The sequence below is a fragment of the Carassius auratus genome, chromosome 16 (assembly GCF_003368295.1).
Source record: "Carassius auratus strain Wakin chromosome 16, ASM336829v1, whole genome shotgun sequence".
NCBI lineage: Eukaryota > Metazoa > Chordata > Actinopteri > Cypriniformes > Cyprinidae > Carassius > Carassius auratus.
The window spans coordinates 16,110,601-16,138,590 of record NC_039258.1 but is presented as its reverse complement, the minus strand read 5'-3'; the positions used below and the strand labels follow the sequence as shown (position 1 = coordinate 16,138,590).

At 37.2% G+C, this 27,990-nt stretch overlaps 3 protein-coding genes across 3 annotated transcripts; 1 reads left to right on the top strand and 2 right to left on the bottom strand.

Annotated features, from left to right (window-relative positions):
• The first annotated feature begins 63 nt into the window (after window positions 1–63).
• ccdc12 (coiled-coil domain containing 12) lies at window positions 64–6,969 on the top strand. Its single transcript, XM_026284384.1, has 7 exons — window positions 64–217; window positions 1,027–1,100; window positions 4,677–4,756; window positions 4,946–5,007; window positions 5,822–5,856; window positions 5,961–6,037; window positions 6,624–6,969. The coding sequence occupies exons 1-7, from the start codon at window positions 134–136 to the stop codon at window positions 6,701–6,703; spliced, it is 492 nt and encodes a 163-aa protein (XP_026140169.1). The 5' UTR covers window positions 64–133; the 3' UTR covers window positions 6,704–6,969.
• Window positions 6,906–20,409, bottom strand: si:ch211-257p13.3 (kinesin-like protein KIFC3). The gene is made up of 20 exons (XM_026284385.1): window positions 19,699–20,409; window positions 19,375–19,555; window positions 18,898–18,994; window positions 18,632–18,795; window positions 18,053–18,305; window positions 14,585–14,757; window positions 13,713–13,778; window positions 13,391–13,528; window positions 12,527–12,724; window positions 12,266–12,439; window positions 11,945–12,092; window positions 11,690–11,820; window positions 11,474–11,585; window positions 11,211–11,392; window positions 10,966–11,070; window positions 10,699–10,829; window positions 9,958–10,078; window positions 9,753–9,882; window positions 9,394–9,623; window positions 6,906–9,185 (listed from the first exon to the last, which is right to left on the bottom strand). The coding sequence occupies exons 2-20, from the start codon at window positions 19,471–19,473 to the stop codon at window positions 9,054–9,056; spliced, it is 2,784 nt and encodes a 927-aa protein (XP_026140170.1). The 5' UTR covers window positions 19,474–19,555; window positions 19,699–20,409; the 3' UTR covers window positions 6,906–9,053.
• Window positions 20,410–25,021: 4,612 nt separating this feature from the next.
• Window positions 25,022–26,418, bottom strand: LOC113116837 (uncharacterized). Its single transcript, XM_026285160.1, has 3 exons — window positions 26,217–26,418; window positions 25,790–25,883; window positions 25,022–25,701 (listed from the first exon to the last, which is right to left on the bottom strand). Exons 2-3 carry the CDS (start codon window positions 25,874–25,876, stop codon window positions 25,180–25,182), a joined length of 609 nt encoding a protein of 202 aa, XP_026140945.1. The 5' UTR covers window positions 25,877–25,883; window positions 26,217–26,418; the 3' UTR covers window positions 25,022–25,179.
• Between the last annotated feature and the right edge of the window lie 1,572 nt (window positions 26,419–27,990).

Below are 27,990 nucleotides of genomic sequence, written 5' to 3'. Positions count from 1 at the left end.
CCGTTACTTTAATTACGTTGAAGTCTGACAAGTTGAGGAATCGATGTGCTCGGTGTTCTTCTGCCAAGCGCTGAACAGACTGCATAATCGATAACAAATCCATCGATCCGGCTACCCATGCTTTATTTTCATAATGGAGAAGCCTGTGGGTTCTTTACAAGAGCAAGCTTTAAAAAGAAAAGAAAGATTAAAAGCTCTACGAGACCGGCAACTTCAAGTGAGTGTGATAATAATTGTTATTTCTTTAAGACATAGGGCAAATGCGCGTTCACGGGCTAACATGCTTTAGTTAGCGAGTTAGCATAACAGTAAAGCATTGCATATTATTATACTATTATTATTGCTGTTTTATCAGCAATTTAGCATCAATTGACGTCAAGAAGATGCATTCTGATCATTTTAGCTTCTGACCTTTCCATCATGTCTTAAAAATAAATGTACTATTATCTAAAGAAGGAAGTCTAGCTTAAAAAAAATATTAGAACTTACGCCTGAATTGATTTTGTGTTTGAATACTGCTCTTCACTAATGTGTATTATACTAATGTGTAACAATGATTTCCTGTTAAATGTAGTTCAGTGACTCCTTTACATTCAGTAACGCTGATCAAAATTTGAACAGCAAACCAGTTTAATCTAGTTTAAGCTTAGTTATGGTAATTTACAGAATAAAAAAAAAAAAAAAGAACAGTTTATGGAATGAGAATTTGTCCTCTCTATATATAGGCAACAATAACATTACTGTAACTGCAAGTTTCCCTTGAATAATGAGGAACAAGTCAGTTATTATCAGTGGTAACCGGCATGCCTGGCATCTTAAGAGTTTAACTTAAAACTTGGGGAGTTCCGTTTAAACCTGTTTGAATAGGATTTTTTTTTGTTCGTTTCCTTAAATGTGCACATTAGAGCTTTGGCTCTTTCTTTGTGTATCAGAACTTTTCTGTGCTTCATTGTTTCTTGGAACATTATGTCTATTTGGTCTCTTTGCTTATATTAACCAGATGGTTTTTAATACATTAAACTAAAGGGACAGGCATCTGAGGATGGAGAGCCTGAGAGAAAAAGAGCTCTGGAAGGCTCTGAGGCGGAGGACAGACACAGGTAAAAAACAAAAAAACAAACAAACCCACAAACATATAAAATCCAGTGTCATTTTTACCTGAGGATACTAAACTAAATTCTCAGCTCTATCATTTAGAACCAAATAAGTCCTTGTTGGATAGACTGCCTGCTCTAAATGGACCATAAATAACACAACTGTACTCTGTTTACATGATATTAAGAAGGGCTGGGAGGTAAAGGTCTCTCTCGCTCTCAGTTCTATTTCAGGCTCAAGCCAAGGCCTCAAGCTCTTTGCTTTTTTTTCCATTGTTAATGTTCAGATTCACAGAACCCTTGTGCTTCCCTCCCTGAGCTCAAGAGGCGTTTGGCATTGACAGTTTACAAAGGTTCCTAAACAATCATCACCCAATATCTGGACTACATCTCCCTTAGTACAGTTAAAGTAATAGTCCACATAATAAAAAGTGTGTCATTCACTTGAGCTCATTCATCTTTTCAAACCTCTATAGTTTCGATGTTCCTTAGAAGAAAAGGATTTTGGAACAACATGAGGCTGGGTAAATGACAGAATGAATTTATTTAACACTTAACAGATCTATAATTATGTGACTATGAGGGTTTTTGAGATGACGGGGATATTGAAGGTTGTCAGACAGAGAATCTTTCAAGGTGTGTCTCCTTAAACATGCATTATTAAAATTGCAACACAGTTTGGAAACAATGAGAGGTGATTCTCCACCCAGGACACTTGTTGTTTTAACATTTCCTTTGCTGCTAAAACTGACAGATAATCTACTTGTCTTTAGTAAAGCAAAGCAACAGTCTCTATTGTAATTTAGTTTATTGTAATAATAATAATAATAAAACTTGAATAAACTAGTCGTAGAGGTGATTTAAAGCTGCAGTCGGTAACTTTTGACGCTCTAGCGGTTAATAAACAGAACTGCTTGCGTCTTGCGGAAGAACATCGTAGCCGGAACTACTTCTCTCTGTTTATGTCTATGAAGAATCACAAAGGTATCAAAATTAAATTAATATTAATTTAAATTAATACCTTAAAAATTTTACTTTGATTCAAAAGTGACAGAAAATAAAATTATTAAATCAGGTTTTGATGATTCGTCAAATCCTGAAAAAGTGTCTTGCAATTTCCACAAAAATAGCAGCACAGCAAATCTGACAATTTTCAACATTGATGATGATAATGTTTCTTGTCAGCAAACCAGCACATTAAAATGATTTCTGAAGGATCATGTGACACCGAAGACTGGAGTAGTAGGCCATAGTAGCAATAAATTACATTTAAAAATATATGTTGTTTTGAATTGTAATAATATTTCACAATATTACCTCTTCTGTATTTTTGATCAAATAAATGCAGCCTTCTTGAACTTAAAGGACGACTTTAAAAACATGAAAAAATGAACATACGCCAGACTTTTGAATAGTAGTGTACTTTATTGTGCAGAAATGTTTTCTGCTTCTTGAGTTCCATACTCAATAAGTGGAAACAACCACTTTTGTTGGGCAACAGCGTGATGTGTGTTTGTTTAAGCTGTCAAAATTCTGAAGTGAGATGAGGCAGATAATGAATATTTCTTTTAATGAATATACTTTTGAATGCAGCTCAGCCTTTCTCCTTTACCAGATAGGATTTAGTCGCAGCTTAAGTGGAAGGACAAATGTCAAACGTCCAACTCGACTTGGAATTTTCCCAAGCAAAGCAACCCATCCTACCACATCATATTTGTTATTTCTGTTCACTCTAAATGAGTTTAGTCAGCGGTCAGGATTTACTGTACCACTGCTGCTTATTTTAGGTTGGAGGAAGCCTGATGATGGTCCCCTCGGTTGTTTTACAAGCTCTGAGAAACGAGAGACCTTCCTCCAAACTGTCAAGGCCCTCAATTCAGCTCCGTCCCTCTGAACACAAGCACTTTTCCCCTTGAGCATTAATCCGTCTTTCTGTATGTAATTAAATTAGAAAACAGGATACTGTTCGAGCCAATTCGCTCGGTGCCTTGGCCACAAATTATTCAAGACTCCAGGATGTTCGAAATGCTCACTTAGAGTTTGACAAACAGCTGTTGACATTCTGAAAGTGCTGGATTGTTTGGCCGCTCTACTGTAGATGAGGAACGCCAGTGGTCCTGTATTGTTCCAGCAGGTGGTCAGGAAGTCTTTTCAGGAAAGCTGAGGACAGGGAGGAGTTCCCAGCTCTTTGTTTCAGTCTGTTTTTTTGAGTGTTTTGCCAAAACCCTTCAATGCTCTCGTTTGGGGGTCATAATATTTAATGCAGCTTTTCCAGGCCTTGATAGGGTTTGGCTGTGAAATTGAGTATTATTAAGGTAGTGGTCACAATGCTTTGCTTTTGATGACATGTTTTTCCATTTCATTATGCTTTAGCTTGATAACCATACATACACCCAAGAGCATTGAAAAGGAATGATGACACAGCTGACAATAACAATCTCTTTGGTCCCAGCCCATTTAATTACATGGCTTGACTGTACTTGCACTCATATAGATCTGTCTGTGATAAATGTGGGCTTGTTATAGTCGGGTCAGTGACATTTAAGGGTGTCCATGATAAGGAAAATAAATAATCTCTTAGAAGACTAGTTTAAAAGGAGGTGTATTTGATCTTTTCCTGTTGGTTTCTAATTTTAAGCATAAATTTAATGCTTATACACTTACAATAAGATAAAATGATGCTAATATTTAAGTTCTACACTAGAACTTGTTATTGGTTTCAAAAATGTCAGGTGGTGTAACCATAAAGCATAAGGTTATTATATGCTTTCCTGATCTTAATAATTGTTTCAAAACATGTAAGAATATTCTTCAAGGAAAAGATCATTTTGATTTAACCTTTAGTTTTTGGAGAGTCGCACCACATGACATTTTAGAAGTTGCACTAACCTTGCTTTGTCACGAAAAAGTCACAGAAGTCGCAAAATTGATTTATTGTCCTTGATATCATTTAATCAATGCTGGTCGCACCAACATGACTTTGGTTTAGAAAATGTTATACCATTTTAAAGAAAAGCTTCTGCTATGTCATTGAAGACAAAATGGGTACACATCTCTGGAGACAAATCGGTGAGCAATTCGATGAAAACGAATTCTCAGTCTCCTGTACGAACCTTCACATGCATCTTCTGTTGATCAAGCTGTGAAGAACCCTGTATGCTTCCCTGGAGGTACAGCAGCCAATTTTGTTGTAACTTCCAAAGATTTTAACAGACCTGCTGGTTGAGCAATGGCATAATTGGGCCTGTCTCAGCTGTGAGACTGCAGTCCCTAGACACTGTCAGGTGCTACATGCTAATTAGCTCGTGCTACAAAGATGAAGGGATGCTTTGTACACATGGTGAGCAAATATACTCTGGATGCTGTCACAGGCTTCAGAGTTCAGTGATCTAACAGCACCAGCTGCTGACGGTCCAAACATTTTTTTTTAATCTGCACTGCCACCTGCTGGTTTCTGGGGTTTCCTGTGATTGCTTGTGTGATCGCCTTTGAAATATCTCCTTGAATAGGTTATAATGGGGCAGTGACAAAACCCTTGTTTATAACCGAGTACATTGCATAATCCTAGAATTATGTTTGCAGAGAGCTGAAGCTGAGGAATTACACGCCGGAGGACGAGGAGCTGAAGGAGCGACAGGTGCCCAAAGCAAAACCTGCATCAGGTGAGAACTCTTCTGGTTTACCTGCAAGACATATTACTGACTGTACCTTTAAATTAGATTTTCAAATGTCTTAAACCAGCAAATCAAACAGACTGTTTAGTGATCGTGATGCTGGGTGATAATGTTAGAGCAGGTGATCAGGTGTTGGGTTACAGGTTGTCTGACTGGTCTTGTTTCATGTTACTGCAGTGGAGGACAAGGTCAAGGACCAGCTGGAAGCTGCAAACCCAGAGCCTGTGATTGAGGAAGTGGTGAGTGGATTTGTCCCTTGATACAAAGTCTCAGTTTTCAAACATGATGCCATATGGAGAGCACCAGTGAGATATTTTGTCCACATTTTGGAATAATTCAGATTTTTATTGTTTTTGTAAGAAGTCTCTTTGAAAAGTCACCAGTGCCGCATTTATTAGATAAAAAAATACAGTAATATTGTGAAAATGTATTACAATGTAAAATGCCTTTTCATAATTAATATATTTTAAAATGTAATTTATTTCTGTGGTGCAAGTTACATTTTCAGTAACCATTACTCCAGTCCTCAGTGTCACGTGATCCTTCAGAAGTTATTTTCATATTTGCATTTGGTGCTCAATTATTAAAAATAGTTCTTTTTATCAAGGTTGGAAACCTTAATTCTGGATTCTTTGATTACTGACAAGTAAAAAAAACAGCCTTTATTTAAAAAAATAATAATTTTTGTAAAATATAAATATTTTTTGCTTTCACTTCTGATTTGTTTATTTCTAAATAAAATTATTAATTTTCCAAAAAAATAAATACATTTTGAAGTAGGAACTGCAAACCTATAATTTGTGAATCTTGTTTTAAATAATTAATTAAAAGAACCAGCTCAAAACAGTTGTTGCTCATTAATCAAATTACACTGTATGTGTGCTCTGTCTTTGTAGACTTATTTACATGTCATTATTTCTTATTATGTTTAATTTTCTTTTGTAGTGGAAAAGTGTCATCTCAAACAGTGCAAGAATCACTGGGCAGCTCTTGCCTGAATTTAATCTAATCGTATTCTCTTTTTTTTTTTTTACACTTGACTTGTGTTCTCAGGATCTGGCCAATCTTGCCCCCAGAAAACCAGACTGGTACAAAGCTTTATTTTTTACTCTTAAAATGCAATCATGCATCATATTCACTGAGATCCATTTTAGTTGACATTTTCATCCCTCCACTGTTGTGTTTGTAATAGGGATCTAAAGAGGGACGTTGCCAAGAAGCTTGAGAAATTAGAGAGGCGAACACAGAAAGCCATTGCTGAACTTATACGTGAGTATGACATGACTGCACCAAGGATGATATCTATAATGATAACCGTAATGACACTTCTAATTGCAAATCTACACAATGATGCCATTTTTTTCAAAGCTGATGATGAATGATAAAAACATTAACTTGAAAGAGCTTGAGCATTTCAAGTGACCGATGACAAGAAGAATGTTAGAATGTCCCTTTGGCGTGGACACTAATATAATGTACAATCTATAACTTAAGCATTAATCCATCTATGCATGATTTCTTTTATCAGTAATATATTGAAACTCTAGTTGTAGAGCCTTTTTGAGCTCTGCCAGGGCTTGATGTGAGGCTAATTGCTGAGAAAAATCTAAATCACTAAAGATCCCTTAATGACATCATTTATGGACTTCCTGTCTGTGTACGCTCTTCTGGCACAGACTAGACCTAACATTACTAGTTTTGTCTTTTAAATACACAATTTAAATGAAAATGCTATTCTATTCATTTTATGGATCACCAAATCAGACATGGGAGCACAAAATAGTTTTTTGGTGAAGCACATATTTGATGCTCATAGCTTGTTTGTGTCTTTGGGCATTTTTGTGCCATTCCACAGGTGACCGGCTCAAGGGAAGTGAGGAAGAGCTGGCTGGAGCGGTCGGAGCGGTCGGCGTGCAAGAGGGAGACTCGGATTAAATCTGTTGAGAACAACGTTCATGCACAACAGATTTTCTAGAGGTTTCCGGCACAAATCCTCATTACATTTTTTTTGAGTTCACACACATCCAAATCAGGTGTTTAGAAGTGTGAGTGTCTGTGTGAGAGAGAGTGAGATACAGAAAGGAAGAATGAGTGGAATACAGGTGTTTTTGTGTTTTTGTGTGGAGTACACAAAGACGACTTTCTACTTTTTTTATTTTGTTGTTTTGTATAAGTAAACAGTTCTTTCTTTTCTAAATGGACTCTGTCTTTTTCCTTTCTGGGTCTTAAGATAAAAACATTATCCAATGCCAGTACACTTCTTTTAAAACAGAACCTAAATGCTGATAAAGAAGGGCTAAATTCATATTTCCATGTTGTATTTGTCTCCTTTGTCATTAATATGAGAGAGTTCTAAAATCAGACACATTACAGAGAAGAATACAATATCATAGAGGAGAACAGTACAGATACAACTGCAATACATTATTCTGGCTCCAAGATGTTTAGAATAAGTTTGAATAAATTAGAGTGTGTACATAAACCAGTCTCTTCAAGTACTTAATAAAATCAAGTACATTTTTGCTTGAAGAAGAGTTAATTAAATCAGTGTCAGATCTTTTTTTCTTCTTCTAGAATTCTGCCATGATTTAAAATAAACAAACTGATTGACCTACTGTATATTTTTGTTTAAAAGACAAGTTGTATGGACAGCACAAGTCTTTGACAATAAAGTGCATTCCTCACCTCCCTCTGTAACATGACTAAAACTACAAGACAAATATTCACATTAAACGTAAAATTGTCCTAAACATTGTAGAAGGATAATAATCATATATCATTTAAATATATTGATATGTTGTATAATGGTAGGTTTATTACGAATTAATAATGAAAATATATTAATGTTTAAGAGTAACATTTTGTTCTGTGTGGTCACTCTCAATTGGGCCAAAACCAAAAAATGAGATGCTCACCACTAAGAGGTGCTATTGCACACAATATCATGTGAAGTTTAGATACATTCGTTCTCGTCTTTCGTAAATGGTTTCCTTTTCCAAATCCTGACTTTATTACTTCCTTCAGTGACAGAGTGGTGTTATCAAATAACTAAAAAATCAGCCATTTCATGAATCACCGTTTTAGGGGCCTTACAATGTTGCGTAGAAACCATCCTAAAATTGATCTACGATCATCTCTCTAATACGCGTGCATGTGATTCGTAAAATGAACGTACGCCTCTCTTTCAGATGTGAAATATATGACTGCGTTTACACTTGGCGTTGACATGCGACCTGTATCCGGATGTTGTCCACATACACCTTGGATCGGAATGTTATCTGATCAGCGTGTCCTGCGACATAGCTAGTTGAGGACGCATTGTGTGTCCGCGACTGAAAACGCTTTTCAAAAGAAAACCTACCACCACTTCAGGTTGATGTTGTACCGGTCCATTCTCTACAGACTTATTTAAATATTGCGTGGGAAAAACTGATCCAATCAGTTATCCAGAAAAGTCAGATGATGTGTTCCATTTTAAACGCCCCATGTTCTGATTTATTGATGATCGGAAGTTTTTGATCGGATCACAGTGATCCCTTGTTAATGCCAAGTGTAAATGCAGCATTGGCTATAAATCGCAACTAATCTTGGCGTGGATTCAGTCCACACACACACACTAAGATCAAATCTGTGCATGCGAACACTTTATAAATGAGGCCCTAGTGGTTGAAAATGAGACCTTATTAGCTTGGATCTTGAAATGCTAAGCTACCACCTCTGTCAGAAATAAAATCAGCAAATGCTGATCTTGTACAATTTGGCTGAACTCACATCCTCTGAACCTAATAAAAGACAGATTGGCTGGTTCAACACATAACAATCATAGAAGATCACACCAACCATACACACACAAAAACATAATTTGGCCATTATTTCCTAGACTATATTATACCAAACATTTTAAAGGTTTTTGAGTAAATATCAGTAGAAACTTAAAGCATTACACACTTAAGATACTGTGGCCTCTTGTGTAGTGTATCCACAAAGGTTTTATATATATGCAAGATTTACTGAAATATCATCACCAGTCTTCCCTGTGGAGAATTTTCTGTGATATTTTGAACTTATGGTGGACAGAGAGCTTGTCTAGATATTGGCGGTGTTGGTGAGACTTTGACATGCAGATCAGCTGGTGCAGAAAAGCCATTGTTAGGTAGCAGGAAGAAACTGGAACTTATGCGGCATTAGAGATGGTTCCAGAACTGTAGCCCTTGAGTATTGGAAAAGTGCATGGCTCGAGTTGATACCATTTCTGGTGTTAACTTGTGAGGGCTGATGGTATGCATTAATTTTTGCTTTCGTTATGTCCCCCCGTCTCAATTTTTCTTGCAGCAGGGCCTAGTTCCACCTTACACACTCGCTGGGCGAATTTTAGCGAGCACAAGGTCTCTCCTACATTGCTCTCAAGAGAAGAAACCTAAAGAAAACAAAATATTTTTACATGTGCTTTGTTATTCATTGGCTTTATTTAAAAATTTACATTACAATATAGGAAGTGCTTTAACACTGATCCTACCAATTCTTGGTTATTGCCTTTTTAAACCCCACTTTTAACCCGTTTTGAAAGGGGCTTGGCACAGCTAAGCTAACAGGGTTAGCTAGTGAGTCGTGGTAAATCATTGTACCTGAACAACCATGGCGGTTTTGTTGCCTTTTCCCAGTGAGTCCTGCAGCAGGTAGGTGAGTCGTGAGTTCCTGAAGGGTATGTGAGTCTGGTGGGCCTTCAAGGCCTGGATCACATCTCCTAGAGCCAGCAGTGAGCGGTTGATATTCTGGGCTTCCTTCAGTCTCTCCCCCTCTGCCCCAGACTTCCACACCCTCTCAGAACCAGCCAAATCCACGAGATTCAGCTTGCCTGTAAAGGAGAGGTCACAGATTATGGTGATTCAGGCATTGCGACTGCTTTTAGAGGGGGAACTCGTGACTTTGAGAATTCTCGCACAAATCAAGTGATCTAAATTGTTCCATAATCGTTGGGACTGACCTGTGGTTTTGGCTCCACTGGCAAGGTCTGTGCCCAGCACAGTCACAGTAAGCAAGGCATGAGATCGAGAGCTATGCTGGTTCATCTGTGTTCCAAATGTAATCCTGTTCTTCCGAGCTATGGCCAAAATCTGCAAAAAGTAACAACAGGTCATTCGAGAGAGTGGTCTTTGTATAGTCAACATTATCTTGACATATGAACTCACTTTCTTGATATGCTGGAAGCTTTTGACCTCCATGACCCTGAGTCCTGGCACATGAAGCTGACCCGTCCCATCAGGGTTGATCTTGATGTCAAGTTTCTCTCCATCCTTAGTGAGCAGATCTCTGACGTTAACAGTGCAAAAAAATGTTAATGGTTTAATTGTAATACAGGGTTAGTGCACCCAAAAATGAAACTAGATGTTTCTGTTCCTCCATTGAAAGTCCATTAAACCAAAAGTTTGATGCATCAAAAAGTACACAAAGAGACTGTAAAAGAAAGCTCCAGGGTTTTTCCAATGAGGTTTTTTTCTTGCATGTCAAGCAAGTACACTTGGGCTTTCACTTACCATGTTTGATGTGCTCTATGTATGTGTTGATCAATGTTTAAATGTGAATAAATGACTTCAATTTAACCACTCGATTCATATTTAAGAATCAAAGTTTTGAAATAGAAACAGAAATATTTTACATGCCATAAAAATATCTTTATTAGAGTTATAAAGTTGAAAGGAAATCTTATGAGTTTGGGACAACATGAATGTGAGAAGTTAATGATAGAATTTTCATTTTCAGGTGAGCTAATCCTTAATATTCCTCATAAACATCAATTGAACGTCAGGTTATTTAATGATCTAAAAGCTCACTTTACTAAGATGCTTCTAACATTATTGGCAACAATTTATTTTACATTCAAATGGCAACCACCATAGACTTTGGCATGATGAAGAGGTAAAATGCAATACCTCAGGACCTCGTTGTAAATTTCCACCGAGCTGACACTAACGGTGTATGTCCACATGTCTTTCCTTTCCTCAATCTCATTGAAGAGGTGTTTCAGGGCTCGTTGGTTGATGCCCGGGCTCTCGACAGTTCCCTGAGCAGACACGGATGGTTAATGAGACCTGACAGTCTTATTGAATAATTAATGGAAACAGATCATCTGGGTCAAAAGTATGAAATTGGAACGGTGTGTTATGACAGGTATATCGTTACAGAACCCTATACGTTACCTCCATAGTATAGGTCTTGCCAGATCCTGTCTGGCCATAAGCAAAGATGCAAACGTGATATCCATCTATACAGGATGTGATGAGTGGCTCAATTTCCTGGAACACCTGAGAGATAAAAACCAAGAATAGTCAAAAATACACATCAAAAAGAGTTCTTTAGATGGTATAGAATTTTAATGTTGGCCATTAAAAATGACCAGTTTAGGGAAAGTGAGGAATGTGAATATGACTTTTACCATGCTTACCTCTTCTTGAGTGGCCTGAGGGTGGAAAACTTTATCCAGCTCGAAGTTTTTAGCCTTTCCTTTGCTTAAAACTGTGAGTGCAGATTCATTATTGGGGTCTGTTGTCACAACTACTGCTTGGCCTTCTTCATGTTGATCCTCCTTCAGTACTGGCTTTACACGGCACAGCACACGGATATTACCTGGTGAGAAAAAAAACAAACTTGTTTTTGATTTTGCATTTTAGACAAAAATATGGTGAAAGAATGGTGAATACTGCCTGCCTTTAAGCTCAACCAGCTGCTCGTGGTACTTCCTGCGGAGAGCTACCTCCTTTCTATATTTTTCCAAAAGGTCTTTGTTGGCCTCTGACATCTCATTTATAGCTGCCGTTATCTGTTGCAATATTAAAATATGATTTGTAAATGAAAAGAACAATTAAAATGTGACTATATCAACTCAGTTCTACATTTAGTACAAGTTCGTGGAGCTTGCAATACCTGTTTCTTGGCTTCTTTGATAGCCGATCCATAGAAGTCAGAAAAGTTGCGGACCTGGGTGCGAAGGCTGGCATAATCGGTCTTCATGGTGCGTAATGTGGGAGGCAGAGCACTCAGGCGCTTCTGGAGGGCTGGAAATTACACACATTTCACATAAATCTCCTGCATTTAAGATGATTTTATTTTTGTATTGTGTGTTCCTTTAAGAAACAGGCATGAATTATAAGATTTGTACTATAAATACAGTAAACTCACTTGTGAACTGATCCTGCAGGCTCTGGAGATGCTCCTGAGAGCAGTTAGCTGCTGCTTTGACAGCCGCTTCTTTCTTTTCCTCAAGATGCCCGATCTCCTTTAGCAGCTCCTCTCTTAATGTCCCAATCTCCCTCTCATATGCAGCAATCTGTGGAAACACTACTTTTTTAGAAGAGCTGAGGTTTTCTACAGTGTTCTGACAAGCACTGTATAATTCATGAGTTTTGTATTTGAGAAACCAGCAACAGAGGTTGTCGAGTTCTTTAGCTGCAGTTATACTGTATGGACAATCGTAAACACAAATGGATAAAGCTGAAAAACCTTGTGTTGCAAATTGCAGCTGACTTCATCTGAATGCCGGATGTTCTCCTCCAATTGTCGGCATCGTTCTCTCTGATTGCTTAGCTTCTCAGAAAGCTGTTCATTCTGTTTTCTGGCTTCGGACAGTTGGCGAAGAGTTGAAGGTGACTCTACCTCCACAGTTTGGGTAACATACTATGGGAATAAAAGTAAATTTTTTTTGTTAAGTTTTTGGGTGTTGTTTTAGGCTTTTAAGTTAAAATTCTTGGATTTTTTTCTTACTTTAACTACAGGCTCCTTGTTACGTTCTTTGTCCAATTCGAGCCGCAGCTCTCTCACGCTCTCCTCTCGTCTCCTGAGCTCTTCTGCTTTTCTCCAGTCGCTTTGCTCCCTCTGGTGCTCCAGATGTGACAGCTGCTCAGCTCGCTGCTGCAGTGAACTCTCCAGCTGCAGAACGCGACTGCGCAGGTTCTCGTTTTCCTACAGGGTCAGAGAGTATACTAATCATTTCCTCATTTATGTGTGCAGAGGATTAGAAGGTTTAAAATTCTGTTTATTCTAAATGAGGGAGTGTGGGCACCTTGTAGTTTGTATAAAACATGTCCCATGTCCATATATGGGCTTGCAGTACAATGTCACATCACAGGCTGCATTTTGTGTTTTATTTAAAATAGAAAAAAAAGAAGTGTACTTCTGTAGAGCCACTTTGTTATTCCATTCATTACACTGAAAAAAGCAACTACATATTTTCAAGTTTACAGGTTTGTCAAAAAAAAAAATATTACTTGAAACTACATAAAATCCTATTAAGATATAATTAAACAGAATTAATAATAGAATACCCCCAAATATGGAGTCCCAACTACTCAGTTTCAATACTGAAAAATGTTAAGGATTTGGGAGTTCTTGTCATGCATTGTGGCATGAATAATTTATGAGGTTACTATTGGATTATACTACAATAAGATTATTGGTTTGCTGTTTGCTGACTTTTTTTTTTAATATGTGTTGTTTTGTCATTATTGCTGCTGTTTTTTTCTACTTGATTGTTGATTGTCACATAAATGCAGATAGATAGATAAAAATAGACAAACAGATAGATAGATAGATAGATAGATAGATAGATAGATTTCAAGCCAGTCTTACCTTGATGAGCACAGAGCTGGACTGGGATGGGATGACCGACAGCTGCTGCAGAAGACCCTGTGTCACTGTGAGGCTATGTTTCAAACTCTCGTTCTCTGCTGATAAGCAAAGCACTCGTTTTTCTGAGTCTGTTACTCCCTGACGAAAAAAGAAAGAAAGAAAAACACACCAAAAAAGTTACAGCTGGCCTGGAAAAAGTAGCTGATGAGACAACCCAGATAAACTGTTGGCCATGAATCGTTTTGAGACTGTCTGGCCTGGTTCTTAATGTGCTCAGTTTCAAACACAGAGGACTGGAACAGACTCTTCCAAAAGCTCTTACCGATGCAACTCTGAGTTTGGACAGCTCCTCTTCTCTTTCTTCAATACAGCTCTTCAGCTCCTCTATCTACAGGGAGAAAATCAATGCTGTCAGCTTAGCAAGTCTGGAAAGAAAAATGGGTGAAGGGGGCAAAACTGAATTAACAGATAAATGGATAAAATGTAGCCAACAGAGTTTAATATAGGGCTGTGCAAAAAAACCGAAGGCGATTTTCATGCGCATCTAGTCAGTAAAGGTGCTCCTGTAATTATTGGTATATCTCCAGCACGTGAGTTCAGGTCAGGATTGCCAGGTTTTCAAAATAAAACCTGCCCAATTGCTTATCATAACTAGACCAATCGCGTTTTGTTCCAGGCGATAAAATACATTTTTGCCATGTCCGTGGTTGTTTTTCATGTCCGCTGGTCGAAGAAACCCCAATCCCAATAAGGTGATATTTAGCCCCTAAAATGCTAATTTTACCAAGGCAACCCCGCCAAAAAACATATATTTTAACGCCGGGACGAAATTTTATCGGGGAACCCTCTGGAAACGCGATTGTGCTAGTTTTGAGAAGCAACTGGGCAGGCTTTGTTGTGAAAACCTGGCAACCCTGATCTGAATGCACGTAATTACAGGAGCGCCTTTACTGACGAGATGTGCATGAAAATCGCATTCGCCATATTCTAGTTTAATACTTGATTTTGGAAACCCAATTTACTTTAACAATCATTGGTGTGGTAGACAGAGAGGAATATGTAGAGACGTGCCTTTAAAAACACTGATTGTCAAAGGATGGCTAATTGTATGACTACATTTGCTGGGTTGAATGAGTGGATGAAAGAATAGAATTGGTGACTGAATGAATAGATGGGAAGTATAATGCTGAGCACCTGCTGTTGGAAGACCTGTACGTTAGTATGGCGATCTCGTTCTCTCTGCTCAAGCTGGGAATGAAGCAATCGCAGCTCTCCTCTTAGCTGACTCTTTTCTACTTGCAGACCGCAAAGAGACTGAACCAAATTATGCAGCCCAACCGGAGACGCTGCAGGAAGCATGCAGTCACCTACACAAATACACACGTAATAGATGTTTAGAGTGGAATTTCAAAAGTACACTGAACAAATATAAAACAATTTTCACTTCAAAATTGCTAGTAAATTGACAAAGTGACAAAGAATCTGCAAATAACACTGAATTAAACATACAATTTTGAAGTAGACTAAAATCATATTTTCTTGTTGAATGTACTCCACATCATCACTGAAGTCAAATCATTCATCTGACTTCAAAAGCATTCCAAAAGAATATTAAAAAGGCTTTATAAGTCACTCAATTGCAACAAGGGATTATTTGTTTCATTTAAAAATAAATAAAAAAGGTAAGAAATTACAGTATTACCGTATCCTGCCCTAAAATGTATAAAAATGGTCCTTCTTTGTAAGTTGCTCTGGATAAAAGAGTCTGCTAAATGTAAAATGAAAGTGCATAAATATTGTGCTTCTCAGTAATCAATGAGATATAATAAACAAATTGACAGAATTTGTAAAAAAAATGAACAATGACAAACATAGATAAAAGAAATGAACAATGACAAGTATAGTTACAATCTAAATAATTTTGAAATTAAATAATAATAAGATATTCAATATAATGGTATTTGATATTAAATAAAACAAGGATAAATAAGAAATTAATCAAAACCTCAAAAGAAAGAAATCATAACATATTTAATTTCTATTGACTTAAAATCAACCAAGTGATTCAATCATTAAATTGGCAATAAAAAAAGACACATTAAAAATGCAATTATGAAGCATATTCATAATTGCATAGATAAATATTTTTTCTTTAACACTTATAAAATAAATATTGTTTTTCTAGTTATTATAACGTTTTGTACTGATTATTTTTTATAATCTTTTTATTTACATGAACAACGACTGCTTAAGTGATATTGATTTCTGAGTTGATAGATTTTCCAAGTTTTATTTACTCAAACAGGCCTCCACAACCAAAAGGGCTTAAAGACAAGAACAAATATCCATGTTTTATTTTTGATAAATGTGTTTTATGTATATCACCAATGTCCTTATTTATAACAACATCAAAAGACAACTGTTTTTCCTGCAGTAAATGGAGGACACCTCAAAACCTTTTGAGATCGGACATTTGTAAACCTTTGTGAAAAACTGCCCAAGAACATCATGTTTCTCCTCCAGAGAGGTCCAAGCTGTTCTCAGGTTTGCCAAGATATCAAATCAAAGCCCAAGTATTTTATCTAAATTCAAAATTTTCTCATCTGACTCCTTTGTTAATCACATTCATTTTCATTCGATTTCCAAATGTATTCTATCTAGTTGTTATTTTATATAGGAAATGTTAGAGCTCTATTAATGACTCAAGAGAACCTCAACAACCCGTGTTTTGAACTCAAAGTCCCGTGCATCGTGCCTGGCGGCCTAACTGCTCTGCAACATTTTATTTAGATTCCTGCTGTTAATTATTGATATGCCGAGTCAGAGATTCTGTCTCTTCCTGAGCGGTATACTAATTACTGAAGCAGGCGGTGTCAGATCTGTGCTGTCAGTGTCTCGGGGGGAGCGAGTGGATTGGTGGGAAGGACACCACTGCAAACGTGATGTGGGACAAACGTGATGGAGGAACAGGCTTAGACAAAAAGCACATTGAGTATTACACAACTTTCTCTTTGATTCTGACTGATTTGTATTGTCAAATATTTTTGTGCAATGAACATTATTCTGTCATCATCTACTTATTTACTCAACAGTTTCTTCTGTTGAACACAAAAAAGATATTTTTGAAGAATGTTGGTAACCAAAAATAGTTGGTGTTGGCCATTTACTTTTTTCCATATTGTGGAAGTCAATGGCTACCATCAACTGTCTGGTTACCAGTATTCTTCAAAATATCTTCTTTGTGCTAAAAAGAAGCAAGAAACTCATAAAGGTCTGGAACAACTGGAGAGACTGGTGACAGAATTTTCAGTTTTGGGTGAACTTTCCCTTTAAAGGTTCTTCATGGATTCCGATAAAGTACCTTCATTTTTAAAAGTGTACCTTTATTGTTTAAAGGTGAATTTCCTTTCCACTGTACAGCAGATTTTTATATATATATATAGTATCTAGCAGTGGTGCACGTGAAGTTCAGCTCTGCTAGTGTTTGTAAGTGCACTTACATTTGTAAGAGAAGCAGCCTCACAATGTTTTATTCATCTCTGTGAGCTTCAGAGAAAAAAGCCAAGTGCTGTAGACATGTGCCAGCATAGCAGATGGGTATTTTTACTACATGGCTAATAAAAAATATTGAGGTCTTAGGAGCAACAAACACATGCATTTCCATATGACATTTAGCCATCTGATTAACATGAATCATATCTGTCTGTCAGGTGACTAATAAATACATTTAAATGTCTGCAGACATGTAGGTATCATAAAAAAATTGGCAAGGTTGTCTGGTTTTTAGCTTAGCCCAGTTAGCCCTGCTGATTTGACAAAACATTGACAGCCAATCAGAATCAGCAACTGAATTAAAAGCATTTGATGCAAACATTGTTATTGTGTGTTGGTGTGGGTGTTATATTCATCTTTATAATTATCGTTCTTGGTGTAAACCGGTCGTTAGCCACCAGTTCACCAAAACATAAAATACTTGTGCATTTCCAAGAGTTTGTTTGTTGGCTGATTTTGCCAGTATCTTGAACCTCCTTTAAAACACCTCTGGGCTTAATATAGCTCAGTAAATCCTGATGGCATTAAGGATCACGTGCATCCACTGAACTACAAAGACAAGTACATCTGACGTTTGCGCAAGAGACGTGCACTTTAAACACATGCAATGTTTAATAGTGAGTCTGGCTGATAGGAAAACTGTTGTAACAGCTGACAGAGGAACATCTGGTGACGTCTGAGGACAAACAGACCACCAGGGACTGTCCAGATGCCCTCTGTAGCTCTGAGGTCACTGCCAGACGTGATTTCTAAACCCATCAGTCTGCTATTTTTGGCATTTTTATCGTCATTGTTCTAATTTAATTAAAATACAATTCTTAAACAGTCCACATGATGTGAATGTGTCCCCATCTTGTTCGCGACTGACATTAAACTATAAGAATCCTGAAAAATTCATGAATCTGGTCCAAAATGTTTTGGGTCTTGGTTAAAGAACATAATAGTGAACTAGACATAGTCTGATACCTTCAGACAGACCAAACAACAGGGCTAGTAACATATTCAGCATCTCCCAACCAATCATTATTGAGGTAATATCAAACGGCATCTAATATAAAACTAATTGTTATTAACACATTCTGTTATTTCTTTAGGTTCAAAAGGTCTTACCCTCATTTTCATATGATGGGCTCTGCTGCTGAGCAATCACTTCCTCCAGGCTGTTAATCACACTGTTCTTGTCTTTGAGGCGCTGGCGGTAGGAGGCACGCAGGGCCTTCATTTTCCGCCGGTGCTGGACGCGGTGTCTGCGCAGCTGCAGACGGTACTGATCCGCCTGCTGCTGCAGCTGTTGCAGATGGGAATACTGCTCCAGAAAACTTAGGAGGTGTGACATCACAGACAGCAATGGAGACTCTGTCACCTGGAAAATGCACATTCAGTATTTTACTGAATAATTCAATAAAAACTGTTTAACAAAGCTGCTAACTGCTTTAACTAGATTTCAACACATTCTTTCAGAAAATGTGACCAGTGCTTGCAAGTCTTTTCTGTCATTTTATCACATGTAGTTATTTTGAAACACAATAGCATGAGGAATGAGGAATTATTCATAATCACAGAACTTTGCATTTTAAGATGTGTCAAAATTAAATACATACAATTGGTAGCCTATTAAAAACTTGCAAACTACAACTTCACCAAAGCACCACCACTATGAAACGTGGCACATGTCAATGTAGGTTTCACCTTTTCATTTGGTTCTGCTGGAGAATTAGTGGCTCTTCGCCTTTCTGCCTCTTGCTTGAAAGACAGGAAAGCTGTTAATGGTGTTTTGGCAGGTAATCCATGACCTTCATCAAACTCATCATCTTCATCACTAAGGGACATCCCATCGCTATCACTACTGCTGCCTGCAAATCAAAAGGCAATTTTGGTGGTATGCTGCATGCATGGAGCAGCACTTCATTGTATCAAGAACATCATTTAACGAAACATTATAGAAACATTCTTACTTGAATCGCTCAGACTTGCACACCCTCTTTTGCCCAACCTGGGGGTGTGGCTACCCTTCCCCTTGCTCTCTGTTTCCATGGAAACATGGCCAGGCTCCTGTCAGTTACAGAGGAAGATTAATGTGATTATTGGAAGGTGTTAAAGCCACCGCTGAGAACATAGGATACGTGACTGCATGCATGCATTATCGAATTATCACCTCTGTGAAATTGCCTCTAGTTTCTATTATTGGCTATAATATTATATTTTATATTGACTGTAAAATATTTAATAAAATCCTTTTATTTTATTGTATGTTTCAATTTATTTTATAAATATATTTATATTTTATTATTTTTTACTTAAATATAATTTAAAAAATCGAATCTTTAGATTTTTCTTCCTAGACTTGTTTGCACATATTTTATGCAGACAATAGAGAATGCATAATTATAATAGCATGTCTATCGGCGTCTGTCCACTGTGGCCACACATACCTCTGGGGATTCTCCGCACGCCCCCTCGAGCTCTGCCTCCTCCTCCTTTTTGAAAACGGTGTAGAAGATGTACACCAGCAGAGAATAGAAGGCATACATGTTTCCTGCGATGTGGATGTTACAATGACAGCGGCTGGAAATAGATGCTTTGTCTTCACAGCATCCCTCTGCTCTTCTCACACTGCAATGCAATCAGAAAAGTGTTACTAAACCGCTGCACCAGAAGCAAATCCACCACAGCAAATCCAGTCTGGATGACATTTCCATTGTCGTCAAGCTCCAGAGAATGCTGGATGCTATTCCCAATGTTTCACAGAGACTTACTATCTGTTTGAGGTTGATCCTTAACAACTGCAATCATTCTAGTTCTTCAGTTTTGAAGCTCTACATGATGATTCTGTGCCTGTTCTCCGGGATTTGGATGGCAACACCAGCTCTTGACTCGGCACATCTGTCCAACCTGCTATTCCTGGCTTCCTTTTCCCCCTCCTTCTTCTCCTCCTCTCTCAGTATCCATATCTCTCCTCCCCCTTCCTCTCTCTCCTCACCAGTGTTTGAGTACAATCAGCGCAGAGGTGCTGTGCACTGCAGTGGTGGGGCGAAACTAATGGAGATTGATGAGAGCGAGTGACAACCATAGAAAAGGATTCTATGGTGGTGAATTATGAGAACCAAAAGTGTTTCTTTCCTTAGTTTCTAACGCAACAAGATTGTGAATTAACACAGACACATAGAGCTTAAAGTCTGATGATGATATTTTTTGCCTGTAGACAAGATTTTTACTTTTTCCAAAGAAAATGTGAGTGGTGTTTTGCTGTGCAAAACTTGGCAACTAGTTGTGGTAGGTTGCCAGATTGTTATTACATGGTTGCTAAAGTGTTCTGAGTGGTTTTAGCATGTTATATGATTTCTGCTGTATTCAAGATGGCTGCTATGTGCCAAGTCGTTGTTAGGGTGTTCTGTGTGGTTGCTTGGTATTTGGTAGGGTATCCTGGATGGTTGCCAGAGTGTTATTACATGGTTGCTAAAGTGTTCTGAGTGGTTTTAGCATGTTGTTATACAAACCCAATTCCAAAAAAGTTGGAACACTGTTCAAATTGTGAGTAAAAAAGGAATGGAATAATTTACAAATCTCATAAACTTATATTTTATACACAATAGAATATAGATAACATATCAAATGTTGAAAGTGAGACATTTTGAAATGTCATGCCAAATATTGGATCATTTTGGATTTGCTGAGAGCTACACATTCCCAAAAAGTTGGAACAGGTAGAAATAAGAGGCCGGAAAAGTAAAAATGTACATATAAGGAACAGCTGGAGGACCAATTTGCAACTTATTAGGTCAATTGGCAACATGATTGGGTATAAAAAAAGAGCCTCTCAGAGTGGCAGTGTCTCTCAGAAGTCAAAATGGGTAGAGGATCACCATTTTCCTCAATGCTGTGGCGAAAAATAGTGGAGCAATATCAGAAAGGAGTTTCTCCGAGAAAAATTGCAAAGAGTTTGAAGTTATCATCATCTACAGTGCATAATATCATCCAAAGATTCAGAGAATCTGGAACAATCTCTGTGCGTAAGGGTTAAGGGCGGAAAACCATAGTGGATGCCTGTGATCTTCGGGCCCTTAGACGACACTGCATTACATACAGGAATGATACTGTAATGGAAAACACAACATGGCCTCAGGAGTACTTCCAGAAAACATTGTTAGTGAACACAATCCACTGAGCCATTCATCGTTGCCGGCTAAAACTCTATAGGTCAAAAAAGCCATATCTAAACATGATCCAGAAGCGCAGGCGTTTTCTCTGGGCCAAGGCTCATAAAAATGGACTGTGGCAAAGTGGAAAACTGTTCTGAGGTCAGGCGAATCAAAATTTTAAGTTATTTTTGGAAAATTGGGACACCATGTCATCCGGACTAAAGAGGACAAGGACAACCCAAGTTGTTATCAGGGCTCAGTTCAGAAGCCTGCATCTCTAATGGTATGGGGTTGCATGAGTGCATGTGGCATGGGCAGCTTACACATCTGGAAAGGCACCATCAATGCTGAAAGGTATATCCAAGTTCTAGAACAACATATGCTCTCATCCAGACATCATCTCTTTCAGGGAAGACCTTGCATTTTCCAACATGACAATGCCAGACCACATACTGCATCAATTACAACATCATGGCTGTGTAGAAGAAGGATCCGGGTACGGAAATGGTCAGCCTGCAGTCCAGATCTTTCAGCCATAGAAAACATTTGGTGCATCATAAAGAGGAAGATGCGACAAAGAAGCCTAGAAGCCTGTATTAGACAAGAATGGGACAACATTCCTATTCCTAAACTTGAGCAACTTGTCTCCTCAGTCACCAGATGTTTGCAGACTGTTATAAAAAGAAGAGGGGATGACACACAGTGGTAAACATGGCCTTGTCCCAACTTTTTTTGAGATGTGTTGATGTCATGAAATTTAAAATCAATTTATTTTTCCCTTAAAATTATATATTTTCTCAGTTTAAACATTTGATTTGTCATCTATGTTGTATTCTGAATAAAATATTGAAATATGAATCTTCCACATCATTGAATTCTGTTTTTATTCACAATTTGTACAGTGTCCCAACTCTTTTGGAATCGGGTTTGTATAATTTCTGGTGTATTCATGATCGCTATGTGCCAAGTGGTTGCTGGGGTGTTCTGTGTGGTTGCTTGGTGTTTGGTAGGGTAACATAGATTGTTGCTAGGGCAGTGGTTTTAAACTTTTTTAGGAGTGACCCTTTTTTGTTTCTCAAAAAGTTTCTTTTATATTGACATGATTCATATATCCAAAGTTCGGTCACAACACAGCAGAACATGGCGCAGTATGATAGTTCAAACTCAATCTCACATAATGACATCATTATCAAGGTTTTTTTTTTTTTTTTTTGTATCAGCAGCCAATGAGCTCGCGCCTCAAAATTCATATACTTGGCTAATGCTTGCTGTAGCAGGTGCAACATAGATCTGCTATAGAACCATTGGATTCAAGTATTCTATATAGGTGTTATTTATGTTATATGTATATAGCAGCAGTATTTCTTACATGCTCACAGCAGCATCTCGTGGATGTATTGGAAGAAGCAAGTCTCTGTCACAGCAGTAGCAGTGTAGCAGGTCTATTCCACCAAGAACAAAAACATTAACACTGTCATATACATTACCATGCTAAATCCTCAGAGAGTTGTCATGATAAAAATACATATAATATTGTGGCATGATGCAGGGTGGGTAGAGGAGTGAGGACACTGGAGCGAATCTTAATGAATGTGAAATTGAACTACTTATACACTTTGTTGCAGAATATTTCTTAGTTCGTGGGTTTAAGCGATCTCCCTGGAACACAATTTCAATAGAGAGGGAGAGGGGGAAACCATGTTTATATTTCTCTCATAAATCGTGCAGCCCTAATTACAATGTAAATGTATTTGGTCTTGGCGGAATAGATCTGCTGTTGTTTTTGTAGATTACTGCTGCTGCTGAAAAGCAAGTACAGGAACTTTCTACTGCCAATAAATATGCCGTGAGGGTGAGTATATAAGACATACTTCTGCTGCACTAATATCATAGAAAATAACTTGTAGCAGATTTATACACATGGAGCTGGGGAAGGGGAAGGTGGAGGGTTTCAGAGTTACTTTAAAAGCACTGCAAAATGCTATAGTGGATGCAAACCAGCCATTTAAATGCAAAGCAGCAAGCTTATTGGCTGTGTATGCAAAATGAACCAATAAATAGTTCAAATATAGATATAGTTAAAATAGTTAGTTGTTAAGTGTGTGATAAGGTGTTGTAGATGGTTACTAAATACTCGTTAGATTGATCTGTATGGTCGCTAGGGTTAGTTGTTTGCTAGAGTATGCTATGTTGTTGCTAGGGTGTTTTTAATGGTTGCTAAGTGTTTGCTATAGTCTAGTAATCATTTTTTTCCTATAATGTTCTGGATGGTTGTTTGGGTCTAGGTGTTTGCTATAGTATCCTACATGGTTGCTGGGTGTTTGCTACGGTGTTCTGGTTGATTATAGGCATTTGCTAGGTTGTTGTTAGAGTGGTTGCTGCTTGTTTGGTAGGGTGATCTGGATGACTGTTTGGGTCTAGGTGGTTGCTAGCTGTTTACAAGTAACAAATAAGCCCACTTGCAAGGTTCAGTGATCCATTCCAGTTCTTAGATACTAGGACATTTTTTGTCCGTTTAATTCTCTACTAAGCAAAAAATAAGGCATAGAGGGTATGATTTGCTTCTAAGTTTAATACTGAGGTTCAGGAGTTTTCAAAAAAGTACAAGCAAAAGCAATTCCACAGTCAATTGCATAAGCAAAACCAAAAGGTGCCTCCCTTAGCTAGCACCACTAAACTGAGGCAGATGTTAGAGGGTTACAGCTACTATAATAAATTTAAAACTGATGGAACACTTTATTGATACCATGCTCTCTCTAATGATACAATCGTTCGCAAAGTGCCAGGGATAATCATCAATCAGAATGATTAAAATGCCTTGCTTTATGCTCAGGCCTCCAGGATACTAAATGCTGACTGTAATGGACCATCCTCATCACGTACCCCTTCCCTATTACAAGTGTCATAATATTGAAGAAATAAAAGTCTAATGGCTAATTTAAAATCATATCTCAATGGAGACTTCCTAAAAGGATTTTACATTAGTGCACTACAAGCACTAAATCTAGGCTTGCGATTCCCACGTGTCCTTCGTGATTATCGAACACCTCATTTACAAGATGCATCAGCATGATATTTAAAATAACATCACATCCAGTGAGCAAGAAATAATGTTTGGTTTTAATATTTTATTCAACGTTTCATATAATCAAGTCCATGCCAAATCCTAATTTTGAATAATACAAGTTTGTGACTTGTTCAACAAACCTGCCAATTCAGGTTAAAAAAATAAATAAAGATTTATTGCAACAGCATACACTGATGTTTCTTTTCTGTGCATCATTGTTTGAATCAACCTGTCCTCTGCTCAAACATATAACACTAAGCATCTTTAAACCAGTGTTGTCAGAGATGAGATCTCGCAAGTAAAACAAACTACCATACATGAACCTGCAGTGACTAAACAAAATCACTCCTTTTGTGTTCAGCAGGAGAAAGAGATTATGATGAATTGCTTGTTCTACTCCTCATTTGTAAGTCACTTTGGATAAAAGCATCTGCTAAAGGAATAAATTTAAATGTAATGTAAATTCATAGAGGTGTGGGTGAGTAAATGAATTGTCATTTTTAGGCTAATTATCTCTTTAAGTTGCATTTTTACTTAAAAAAACTTAATATTTACTTTATTTTAGAAAAATTCACATATATATATAACTGGACATGTCAATTAATGAGTTAATTTATCATGCACATTTACCAAAGTTGCTCATAATGACAGGACATGGCAACACTGGTTTAAACAGAGTCCCATTCTTTCCTTACAAAGACTTCATTGTTGCAGATGCTAAAACAATTTATTCATTGCTCACGGGTTTTACTAGACCTCAAAGTCAGTGTAATGGATTTAATGGTATAAGCAAACTCCCTTATTTTATTACAAATATATATATATATATATATATATATATATATATATATATATATATATATATATATATATATATATATAAACTGTTTCTGTAGTACATTATAATATGCTGTTAGCTTATCAAGACAGAAAAGGCCTTTATATGCAACAGTAACACTATACTGATAATAATTAGAGTACGAAAGTAGCATTTTGTGGTTCTCCGTTGTCTTTAGAAACCATTGCTTTAGTCAGTCCCAGCCTTTTAAATCAAACAGGTATTTATTAAGGGCCTTCCCAGTGGTCCAGCATCCTACTGCCATGATGACTTTAAGGATCCAGCTGAGAAGTCCTTCTGTAGGCATCACTAGGGAACCCAAAGACCCAGATCTGGTCCTTGGGGAAACTAATAAAGGCAGACTGAGAGCAACACTCCCTACTGCCCCTGCTGCATTTTCAGCAAACGCACACACTGTCAGCGAACAGGAGAGGGTGGAAAATGCCAGGCAGCGTGACATAACGACCAACCCATCTGATGATAACCAATCAGAGAGCATTATGAAAAAAGTAGAGCCAATCAGGAGGATACTAGCAGTGATGTGGTCCTCACTTAGCCACAAGAAGTCAAAAGTAACAAGAACAGGACCAAGTGATTCACCTGCCCATTCTAGATCGTTCGTGAGTGATTTGATAGTTTGGTTACTGGGAGAAAAGACTGAAAGGACAGAGGAAAGGCCAATCAGGAGGAAGCCCACTGATGAGGCTCTGTGGTCCTGCAAACAGAGAAAGAAAAGTCATAACAGTGCATAATATGCATCTTACTAACAGTTGCTGCATTCAAGACACTGAATGGATGTTTACCTTGAATAGCCGATAAGCAGCATGCAATGATGACACAGACAAAATCACACATGACATGGCTGTGGCAAACTCTGTTACAAAATCCATCAATGCCCTATGAACAAATAAAACAGCCGCGTAAATCAGTGCTCTTAGAAGTGTGCACTGCACTACAAACATGACCTTTAAGTATAACATTATTGCAAAACAAATGATTGAAATCGCAATGAAAACATGAAACAGTTTTGCACTGGCAGATACAAACTCTCACTGGATAATGCAACAAACTTGCAGGTAAAACAGCTATAATGAAAACGAAAAAGCACCACGTATATAAACCCAGTAATGCGACTACAAATTAAGCTACTAACTAATAGTTACTAATGTCTGCATTCTGAGCTCTACTCTAACTGTGGCGAATAGGATTGCCTCACCATACAGTACATACCGGAGTAGTGAAGTCTTTCATTGTGCAGCGTGTAATAATAGCAGAGGCATGACAACTGCAAAATATCAAGCTACTAAATTAGTATTTAAATCAAAGTTATTGTCATTTTGTTATGAGACAAAACGACAAAAATTGTGCTCAGCATGTGCTCGCTGTTTATCAACGACTCGAGCGAGCACAGGAAGTGTGTGCTGTTCTGCGTTTAGCGGGCAGAGAGTGTGTTGTACCCTCTAGCGGAAGAGAGAGGAACAGCATCAGTCCTGTAACTGTCTCCTGTGGTGCAGCACGCTGTCATTTTCCTCATTAGAGTGTCTCTTATTTTCAGTTAACATTTAAGGTGGTCAATCAAAATGTACAAATACAAACATATGTTTTATGTGGAAGACTCAGGACCATTAAAATGTTCATGCAATCAACTCAGAATTAGTCAAGACAATTACTTTACGTTTAATCTTCAGGAACGAATAAACTTTAGTTCTATATTCAAAACTTAAAATGACAAATGGGGTTAAAGAGAAAAAGTACATTTATATAACTTAATTGGGCTGCTGTGTTTTACAGTGTGCTTAGATTCAGATGGTAGATTAAATATCATATATGTTGGGTGTCCATAATCATCATGTTTAGAATAACATAAGTCATATCATATAATAAAATATCAATTGTTTTTACTAGCCTCTTTATTCAATTATTAGGGTAAAGGATCTCTTTCAATCTTTTCAGAATCTTTACTTTTTAAAATGATTTTGTTTCCGTATTTTAAAATAGTTTTATATTCAAATTTGTATGAACATTTTAATCACAGCATATTTATTAAACAAAAATTATTTGATTTTATAAAAATATGCAGAACATAGTAAAAACTTTGCTGAAGTGACTCTTTTGAACAAGTATTATCTTAGACATTATATATATATATATATATATATATATATATATATATATATATATATATATATATATATATATATATATATATATTCACACAAAATCTGTTGCTCCATAAATGTTTAATGGAAATGTATATTTTTTCTGCAATCATAAACTTTGTAGTTAAAAGCAAAACAAATTCTTATGGTGTGCCTTTAGCTCCATTGTACCCTATATATTATTTATCATGTGGGAAATACTGAGTGGATCTTTGGGAATCAAGAATACCAATAATGTAAAATTTTATTTATTTATTTGCATTTTTATGCCTTTATTTTGGAAGGGACAGTAAGTGGAAAGAAAGTGAACCGGGAGAGAGAGGAGGAACAGGACTCGTGTACAATGGCATTACATGTTGGTGTGCTGCCCACCAGGCTCTCGGCACCGATCAACACAAACATCCCAAGGTATCATCTTTATTAATCACTCCAAATTTTTTCTCATTTATGTTTTAAATTCTTGAAAGTATATGCATTTTATTAGTGTAAAAACTATGTAGGCCTAACTCATCATCATGTTTACGGTCAACAATAATAATAATAACAAGATCTTAAAAAAAACAATGAACTGTAGTGTAGTCAACAATAGGACTTCCTATGTTAAACAATATTGTAAAAATGTTTGATGTTTGACCTAAAATACATACGAAAAATAAAAGGTTTTTATAACTTAAATTATAAAACAATTTATAAAGAGTAATGGAGGGATGACATTTTTTTACAGACCAATAACCTGGAAAATAGCATCACGTTGCTTCCCACGACAACAAGCCAGCAGGAATTTTCCTTTTTTAATTTTTATTTTTTTTATTATGCAAGTAAAGAATGTGACAATGATTACAAGT

What these genes read in the sequence shown, in the direction of transcription:
- ccdc12 (XM_026284384.1), top strand. Translation starts at nt 134, where the DNA reads ATGGAGAAGCCTGTGGGTTCTTTACAAGAGCAAGCTTTAAAAAGAAAA. An exon ending in AGCCTGTGATTGAGGAAGTG is followed by an intron (nt 5,008 to 5,821) that starts GTGAGTGGATTT and finishes TTGTGTTCTCAG; the next exon opens with GATCTGGCCAATCTTGCCCC. An exon ending in AGCCATTGCTGAACTTATAC is followed by an intron (nt 6,038 to 6,623) that starts GTGAGTATGACA and finishes GCCATTCCACAG; the next exon opens with GTGACCGGCTCAAGGGAAGT.
- LOC113116837 (XM_026285160.1), bottom strand. Translation starts at nt 25,876, where the DNA reads ATGGATTTTGTAACAGAGTTTGCCACAGCCATGTCATGTGTGATTTTG. An exon ending in CTGCTTATCGGCTATTCAAG is followed by an intron (nt 25,702 to 25,789) that starts GTAAACATCCAT and finishes CTCTGTTTGCAG; the next exon opens with GACCACAGAGCCTCATCAGT.
- si:ch211-257p13.3 (XM_026284385.1), bottom strand. Translation starts at nt 19,473, where the DNA reads ATGTATGCCTTCTATTCTCTGCTGGTGTACATCTTCTACACCGTTTTC. An exon ending in CAGCAGAACCAAATGAAAAG is followed by an intron (nt 18,306 to 18,631) that starts GTGAAACCTACA and finishes TGCATTTTCCAG; the next exon opens with GTGACAGAGTCTCCATTGCT. An exon ending in GCAAGACCTATACTATGGAG is followed by an intron (nt 10,830 to 10,965) that starts GTAACGTATAGG and finishes GTGTCTGCTCAG; the next exon opens with GGAACTGTCGAGAGCCCGGG.